This window comes from Pteropus alecto, unplaced genomic scaffold (genome assembly GCF_000325575.1).
Source record: "Pteropus alecto unplaced genomic scaffold, ASM32557v1 scaffold237, whole genome shotgun sequence".
Classification (NCBI taxonomy): Eukaryota; Metazoa; Chordata; class Mammalia; order Chiroptera; family Pteropodidae; genus Pteropus; species Pteropus alecto.
The window spans coordinates 320,988-330,299 of record NW_006440624.1 but is presented as its reverse complement, the minus strand read 5'-3'; the positions used below and the strand labels follow the sequence as shown (position 1 = coordinate 330,299).

Here is a 9,312-nt window from a genome sequence, read left to right as displayed (position 1 = left end):
AAAATTGTTCCATATTCTCTAGAACATCCTTCTGGAAATTATCTGGGTGAAATGTTCAAGAACCTTGAAAAAATGATTTCCTTCCTTTTAGGCTTCCACCTGATAGGAAGTAAATGTTCCCTATCATTAAACTAAAGGGGAACTTACTTGTGGTTGCAGCTGCTGTTGTACGTTTAATGCCACCAGGGTCAGTGGGAGGGTCTGGGCAGCAGGTGCCATTCCTGCAGCAGGATTTAGCTGTAGGACAAATAAGATTTTTATTGTGATGTTTCACTTTAAACATTCAGGAAACTAAAATGTATTTACTAAATTTAAAATATGTTTAACAGAGATTTTGCTTTGCAAATATATAGAATTAAATATAGAGATGAAGTTCAAAGACTTGTTTAGTCTACTAGTACAACCATACGGTCTGACTAACTTTTTCCATATTAAATGTTTTGTTGACATTTAACCTAGTCTCTTTGAGAATTACTTAGATGATTTTATCCTGGCTTTTCTTTTTTGGTTATAACAGCCACGATTCCTGGAATATTCCTGATAGCTTTCTTGGGAAGTGATGATTTCCTCCATAGGTATCCCCATGAAGATTGTAAAGGTCAGAATAAAATATCTAGTCTGCATGTAGTCAAATACTATATAAAAATTTGACCACTGGAAAAAAGTCTGCTTTAATCAGGAAAGGAACTTAAACTATACATAGTTTAAGGAACTATATAGGTATTTTATGAGAAAAATGAAACTATCCTTTCTGGTTTGCTCTTTTCCTTGGGGTGTAGATAGTAGTCATAGTGTTTGTGTGGGTGTGTGGATGTTGTAGGAGGCAGCAAGGATGGTGTGGTGAAGGAATGGGCAGAGGAGTTTGAAGAAGAGGTAAGATCAACTGAAAAAGTAAAGACTTGAGAATTATGTTTGTTCTTTTAGAGTCTCTTGCTAAGAAATACTTTTCATGATGTTCTGAATTAGCATCCAGTTCTCTGACTTTTCTCTGTCTTCTCTTTCAGCTTATCTACAGTGAATATGTGTGCATGTGTACATTGGCGGACACATGCACTCAACATTAGGTATTATATTTATTTAACAATGAATACTAAAATGATACAAAAGAGCACTTACCAGTTGCAGATCTGACCCCAGTGTGAGCATCTGTGTCAATGGTATTACACCCAAAGAAGGGAAGACCTGCATGACATTGGAATTGCTGCATGAGATGAGAAGTTGTCTGTTCTCACTATGCTGTCCATGGTGGATAGCCTTAAGCAACTTATACTCCCATCAGAGGTGGATTTGTCAAGAAGGTAAATAAAAGTGAAGCTTCAGGGCCTCTCACTAGCATGGCTTCGGGAGGCACCCTAGCAATGTGTCCAGTTTACGGTTTTTATCAGCTTAAAAATATATACTTCTTATTTCTTATTATGAATTATTCACTTTGGGACTTAATTTTACATATTTAATTTTGTATTCTTTTTCTTAAAGAATGTCCCCAAGTTGTATAAGTTTCAGGTTTCCTAAGGAAAAAGATTGGCTCTTGTCTTGAAAGTTCCATAATGTCCATAGATTAAAAAAAATCTTTAGACTCTGGTGTTATATGATCGTACTATTTCACAAAGTCCAGATGAAGGTATGGTGAGGTCCTTTAGGGCTGAGGAAAGGTTGGAGTGAAAAAAAGGTGGTAGCCAAGAGACAATATAGTTTTCAAAATATTTAAATATGCTTTAAAGAAACAGGCTTTATAGTGACACATTAGCTCATTAACAATGGAACTTAAGAAAACCATGAGGAAATCTGCAGTTATTTTTATAGGTTACCTCTCAATCTCTGATAACTTTAGCAAATACTACGTATGACATGTCACAGTATTTCAAGGGTGTAGCTAATCAAGTTTTGTCAACAAGTGTTGCTATTGTTTTTCAGTTTATTAGATTTGGTTGCTAAATCAAATTATTATTCAGGTAAAAGGAAAAAGAATAAAGATGTTTGTTTTCCTAAATTTTCAGAAAAGTATATTGGTTCTTGTTTTACTTTTCTCCCAAAAGAAAATCTCTTGATTAGTCATGAGACTCTGTGTAAAATCTTGATTTTAAATCCACTGGTTTTAACCTGTTTCCTTTGCTGGTCTGTAAATGTTCCCTATTGGAGGACTCTTACCTGATTTGGCTGCTGTTGGTTTAGTAGGGTTGCCTGATCTGGAACCAGCTTTGTTGGAGGAAGTCTCAAAGCAGGGTTAAGCTGAATCTGTGATAACAAATATTTGATGAGGTAGGAATGTGTTTGAGGATTTGTATCCATTTATTTCCAGGAGATAACAACTTGTCCGAAATGCAAAAAAGGTCTGTCTTTAGACTGTGTGTTTTAGAGCAGTTTCAATTTCCCGGAATATTTTCTGTAAGGTAGAAGATGGAATTGTAGAATAGAAAATTGCCAGCCCAGTGAGTGTGTGGTGGGGAGGAAAACAGTGTGAGGCAGGGCACCTGAATTTCTGGAGGTAGTTCTTTAGCTCTCATTTCTTCTCTGTAATGGCCTTCTTCTTTTTTCAGGGCATGAAATACATAGCCTGTATTTTAACTCTGTACACATTTGCTTTTTCCCACTGCCTGAAGGTATGCTTTCACAACTCCTACTCCATTCTCATAAAACTTTCTGCTTCTGTCTCATGCCTAACTAGTCACTTCCCATAATGGAAATTCAGTCCTTTTCCCAGCCAGAGTATTTTCCCAGTGTATTAAGAATTACCGAATTTAAGGGGTGAAAATGTGCTTATAATCATATGATATATCTGTGTGGTTTTGTTTAAATATGAGGAAACTGAGGTCCAGACAAAGTGACCTGTCTAGGTGACACGGTGAGTCATATGCTAGGATCCTGTGGCAGAGCCAGTACTAAGATCCTGCAAGTACTCTTGGTCTTTTAGGAATGAATCCTTCCCTTAGCTTCTCTCAGCATTCTCTCTGCATTCAGGTGGAAGCTCCCCGGTCAGGTTGACCCCAGTCAGCCTTTGCTCCTGGCTATGTCACAGAAGACAGTATGCTGTGGCCCTCCAGCACTGCCTGTGCCCTTGGGCCACTTGGATATTCCTTGCAGCTGTCCCCGACTCTTGGTTTTACTTTGGACTTTTCCCCTTAGTTGTAAGAGATAAGATTGGCATTATCTGTCCTTAGAAGTCCCTTTAAGCTTTAAGATAATATAAGTGTAAATCCAGCAAATTTCTTTTCCTCCTTTACAATCTATTGTCAGCATGGCAGCCAGAGTGGTCTTTTGAAAACAATGGTGTGGTCATTCTACTCCTCTCCTCAAGTCCTGCATTGACTTTCATTTTAACTCAGGGTAAAAGCCAGAAATCCTGCAATGGCCTAAAAGGCCCTCATGCCCTGGGCCCCCGTCTCATCTCATTTACTCTCACTCACTCTACTACTACCTTCCAGGCTTCTTGCTGTCTCTGTGACAAGTAAGGCCCACTCGACCTCAGAGCCTCACCTCTTTCCCCAGACATTGGCTCACTTCCTCACCTGCTTCAAGTCTTTGTTTACATTCACCTTATTGAGGCCCACCCTGACCACTCTCCTGAAATGCAACCTGCTCCATCTCTAAAGTGCACCCTATTCCTAAACTTTTGATCTACTAAAAACAATTGCTAGGCTGTTTTAAGTGTCTACATTTGCAAATCGACTCATTTTTTATGCCTTTATAATAATTGAATAAATTCATTTACTACTAATAAAAAAATACCTTGTCCATGTGTCTAGATTTTTCATTTAATAAATATCACTACTATACCTAATAGACATTTAGTGTCTCCTCCTGTATCCCCTGCACCACATTATAGCTGCTTTCACGGAATTGGCTATTAGCAATCTGTATTAACCTACACGCTACTCCTCAGTTTACCTTGAATGATAGCTGTATTTCTGGAAAGTTTTATTTATCTTGAGTTTTTACAAATTGTATAGTAACTTAAATACACTGGAGACACGCTATTTAGGAGAACCTTTTGGTAAATTTATTTGGTGGAATGGTAAATCATAATTTATAAAAAAATTAACTTCCTAATTTACCTTGTTTGGAAGTTAAGTTTTTGTAGATAACTTCTTTCAAGAAGGACATATGTATATTTGGAATGAAGCAAGAAGGATTTTGTTTGTTCATGTGTGTGTTCCATCCCCTTTCTACAAGATCGCCCTGTTCATCTTCTTCATAGAACTAATCACAGTTATAATTTATCACTAAACACTTCTTTTGAAAAATTATTTATTAGTATCTTCTGTCCTAGTGAACACCACGAAGGATCAGGCTTTTTTCCCCTCTCATCATTGTATATTTAGCAACTAACACAGTATCTGGTTTATAGAGAGTTTTCAGTAAATATTTGTTGATTGTATGAATGACTATAAAAGTGTCAAGTGGGCTTGAAGCTCACCTAAAAATTTCTCTGTGTTCAGCTATTTCATAGAAATTTATTCTAATAATTTCCTCAATGTCTACACTCAAGCATCTCAAGTAGTCAAAAGGAAGTCCATTTAGAGACCTAAATCACCCATCTCTATGTCTATAAAATATTGAAGAACAATTGGAGTCTGTGTTCCAAGACAAGTGCTCCTTTTTTTTTATTTTTTCAAAACTTGCTATATGTGGACAGATTTTGTGATGAAATGTTCAAAAATCAAAAATCACAAACATTTAAAAAATATTTCCTTGCTATTGCAAGGAATTTATATAATCTAGATGTTTTGTACATACAATTAGAAAAGTCAGAAAATGTAGTTTACCTCTTAAGTCATGAGAAAATAATGAGTGCCAAAAAATCTTAAATTCTTTTTGAGAAGTAAAATAATTATCCATTTTGGGGCTTATAATCTAAGGCATCATTCTTTTTTCTCCTGATTAATACCTGATTGCTCTGACAAAATAATAGAAATTCTACTACAACAGATGGATAAATTTTAAGAATGTAAGTACATGGAAATATATACTACTACTTTATTCGTTTGTCATCTTTCACCTTGGAAAGTAAAAACTGAAAACTAAGGGAAAGGATCACAGAGAGCAGGAAGTGAAATAGGTCTACAATTAAAGATGCTGCTAAGGATGGTTGGTACATAAAATACAATTTTGACAGAGAGCAGGAAGTGAAATAGGTCTACAGTTAAAGATGCTGCTAAGGCTGGTTGGTACATAAAATAAATATATTGCACTTACTGGTAATGCCTGAGTTGATCCTAGAAGACAAAACAGTAGAATCGTAGTCTTCATGTTTCAAATTGCTACCTATAACAACAAAATAGGGTCACTCTTTCACTCCATTTTTTTTTCCTATTGAGAGATGATACTTAAAAAACTGTTTTATTTGAAGCATGGTCAATTAATGTTACCTTTCTCTCCACTAGACAAAATGTACAGGTGGAATGATCTTCAAAGTCCAGTTGATTTCTTGTTTTTGTGATGAAAAATTTTATCCTTTGATGAGGTTTGAGTTTGTAGAAGGAATTTAAACTCAACTCCAGGAGGCTGGAAACTGAAAGACCAATCAGGACATAGCTGTCTGTGAAATCATTTGGTTTCTTTCATTTCCCAACACTTCATTAGGTGAGTTATTAGCTGCAGACAGCATATTACTCAATGTCTACCATTTGAATAGAGGGTATTTCAGGAAGACGTGCCTTGTGTAATTAAGAAAAGTAAAGACAATTAAAAAAAAATTAAAATCCCTCTTCATCTCCATCTCCTTCCTTAAATGACCTCTCAGATGTACTTGTCTTGTCATATATGTACGAGCATATAAATCAAACATCAAAATATGATGTATGTTAAAAAAATGAGGCCTATTATGTATATTGCTCTACAAGTTACTTTGTTTACTTAACAACAAATGAACAACTTTACATGTCAGAACATATAGATTTATTTCATTTACTTGATGGTTATATTATATTACATTTCCTTTTGATGGATTTCTAATTCATTTCCATTTTATTTTATAATTATAAAAGTGATACAGTTAATATCCTTATAAATTGCTTTCACACATATGGGAGTATTTCTGTAGGTATTATTTTTAGAAGTACTGTATTAAAGAATACCTACTTTTTAAATTTCAGTAAATATGATGGGAAATACAACGGTTAACAAGTAATTATGTGTTGATAAGTACAATGCCAGGGGTATACAGAGATACAAAGAGAAGCGTGGTTAATTTTGTTGGGGGCAGAAAGGTAAAGATGGCTTACAGAAGGGGTGACCCGTGAGCTGGATTTTGAAGAATAAGAAGAAATTGATTAAGAACTCAAGGAGAGCATCCAGGCAGACCAAGTGTCTAGATTTGAAAGAGTGGTGTTATTGTTCCCTACCACTGGAACAAAATGGGGTGAGGGTAGCAGTAGAAAACAAGGTTGAAGAGGTATCTAATTTTAATAACCTGTAGTATTTTTGTTTGTTTGTTTCTATTACTCATTTTGGCTCTTGATCAGACATTATCTTATATGGCTCCTTCATTATTTCTCTGTTGAATGTTTTCCTTGAGCTAGATGGGGAGTTTTTGAGCTCTTGTTTTATATTCTTTTGTGTCTTTGATATTAATAACATTAACATTGCAAAGCACCAGATGATCACTGCCTGTTGAATAAATGGTAGGTGTATATACTCTGTGGAGTTGGAGTAAGGTTGAGTTGAGGGAAGGCTACAGAGAGAGAGATGAGGTTTTAAGTGGATTTGAAGAGGAAACATGAGTGATGGAGCAGAGAATAGCGTGGTAAACGGGGGTGAGTATTAAGAGGAGCAATGAAACAAAGAGCTGAAGGATTTGGAAGGGAAGCAACTTTATTTATTCTCTCACAAGCTTTCATAGATATATTCATTCATTCTTTTATATAGTCAATTCTTCCAACCCATTATTTAACATATATTCACTCTTGCATTGTTTTGGTCCTTTGGAATAAAGCAGTGAGTGGTGGAAAGGACAAAAATCTCTGCCTTCATGGAGCTTACATTTTGGTGAGGGGACTATTAACTATTCAAGCCTCATTGTGTGGGAGTGAGCCTGTGGCTCTGGGGAGCCCGCTTTCCTGTAGGCATTATTTTCAATGAAAGTTAACAGAGAGGGGCTTCCTTCATTTTTTTTTTTTCTTTTTGGTGGAAGCAGAGTTGAATTTTAGGCCAATGTTGTTCCTGGGTATAGGTGAGGAGACTTGTATTCTATTGCCAGCCTAAAGTACAATGCTGGTGAACAGCTCATTCGAACTGAATCACTGTTTGTGACTGTCTGGGCATCAGGTGATTCAGGGACCGGCAGTGCATAGATTGTGTGTTGCAGACATGCCTCCAACCCCAAGCTGGAATGGGACACACCCTAGCTCAGAAACTGAGCAGTCAGTGGGATTTGACTAAAATAAACAAGGGAAATTAAGAAGGATGAGTAATTTCTTAGACAAGAAATTTTAAGTCTGAAAGCAGATAACTTGTAATAATATAATTATGGAGTTGGGTGTCAAGAAATATATACTATAAAAGGGAAAAAATTCCTAAATCATTCTAAAACTAAGAGACATCAGCAAAAACAGTGAGATAATTTATTTTTCTGCAATGATTTAGAATATCAGGATTCATTAAAGTGTTTTAGGAACTATAGGTGATATCTCTTAGCCCTGTAGGTCTAGACATTTCTTGGTCTTTCATGTTGGTTTTAGTTTTAAATTTCTTTGAGTTATGGACCCTTTTGAGAATTCAATTGAATTTATACATCATCTCCTCAGAAAAATGTAAACATGTCCATGAACACAATGTGTATTAAACAACTTTAAGAGTTTTATAGATTGTGGTAACATTGTATTCTATTTATGCAGAAAAATTTCAACTCAATATTAGAACTACACACATATGTATTAAAAGAATAAGCTTGGCTATAGATGATTTTTCAAGACGTGAAAGAATGTCCTGCAAATGGCAACAGAAGAAGATGCTGAGGGGAGGGATGAGAGATGCAATACTAGAGTAAGAGATTAACTCATGATTTCAGTGATGTGATGGTTTAGATAAGGTTCTGGAAAGGTGTTGAGAATTTATGTAGTTTCAGAGTCAATAAAGACAATACTGACAATTGGATAGTTACTTTCAGTTTTGTAATCTGGAAAATATATAGTTTCAGAGTCAAATGGAAGATCAGTAAATGATTCTGTGGTGCCATAGGAGATTCTGTGTTACAGTTAGATGTAGACTCAGTGTAAATTTGGGTGTCACCATAGGGAGATGCTTTTGTTTCAAAATAATAGTTGTAGGTGCTAGCTTCTAGGATGTTATAGGATGAGTGGTTTATTTTATAGTTATAGTAGATGTTAATGTGAAACTTATAATTGGAGCTGGAGTAGCAGATGTGGTGGTGGTGGTAGAAGTTGCTTTAGAAGTAGTGATAGCAAGGGCAATGGAAGTTATAGTAGTGATTTGTGTTTGAGGGTGAGAGCTTGAAAATAAAAATATCTGGATATGGGTTTGGATAGAAGAATACAGATGGAAACAATTATTTTGATTAGAATGAGTTTGTCCAAGTCTTTTGTTGATATGTGGATTTAGATGAAATTGGTGTAATCATATATTTTTTGAGATAAAATTGGATAAAATTGAGGTAAGTGAATTTTTTATGAATAGCACATTTTAGAAAATATTTTGGTAGATGAGATTTTGATTGACTATGGTGTTTTGTATGTGTTTTTGAAGAGCAAGCTCATAATTGAATAGTTTTTTTTTAAGCATTTTATTTTATTTTATTATTAGTTTCAAATATACAGTACATTGGTTAGACATGTATATAGTTTGTGAAATGATCTCCCTGATTACACTATCACCCCTCTGGCTCTCCACTTAGCCATTACATTACTGCTGACTGCATTCCCTATGCTGTACTTTCCATCCCCATGACCATTTCTCAACTACTAGTTTGTACTTCTTTAGCCTTTCACCCTTTCTCCCAGCCCCGCAAACCCCTCTCCTCTGGCAGTCATCAGATTGACCTCTGCTCTGTATTTGTGAATCTGTTTTGATTAGTTCTTCTTATTTCTTAAATTCTGCATATAAGTGAAATCATATGATATTTGTCTTTTTCTGACTTATTTCACTCAGCATAATAGCTTCTAGGTCCATCCATGTTGTTGCAAATGGTAGGATTTCAACTTTTTATGGCTGATTAATATTCCATTTTATATATGAACCATAATTTCTTTATCCAATCGTCTGTTGAGGGCATTTACGTTGCTTCCACATCTTGGCTATTGTAAATTGTGCTACCATGAATATTGGGGTGCATAGATCTTTATGAATTATTGTTTTGGT

At 35.4% G+C, this 9,312-nt stretch overlaps 1 protein-coding gene across 1 annotated transcript in view; it reads right to left on the bottom strand.

Annotated features, from left to right (window-relative positions):
* Positions 1–5,247, bottom strand: part of AMTN (amelotin) — a 13,180-nt gene extending 7,933 nt beyond the window's left edge. Inside the window, exons 1-4 of the mRNA XM_006917310.1 lie at positions 5,194–5,247; positions 2,149–2,235; positions 1,117–1,182; positions 148–237 (exon numbers count right to left, since the gene is read on the bottom strand). Coding sequence (XP_006917372.1) covers positions 148–237; positions 1,117–1,182; positions 2,149–2,235; positions 5,194–5,247 — 297 coding nt within the window. The remainder of the gene's footprint in view (positions 1–147; positions 238–1,116; positions 1,183–2,148; positions 2,236–5,193) is intronic.
* Between the last annotated feature and the right edge of the window lie 4,065 nt (positions 5,248–9,312).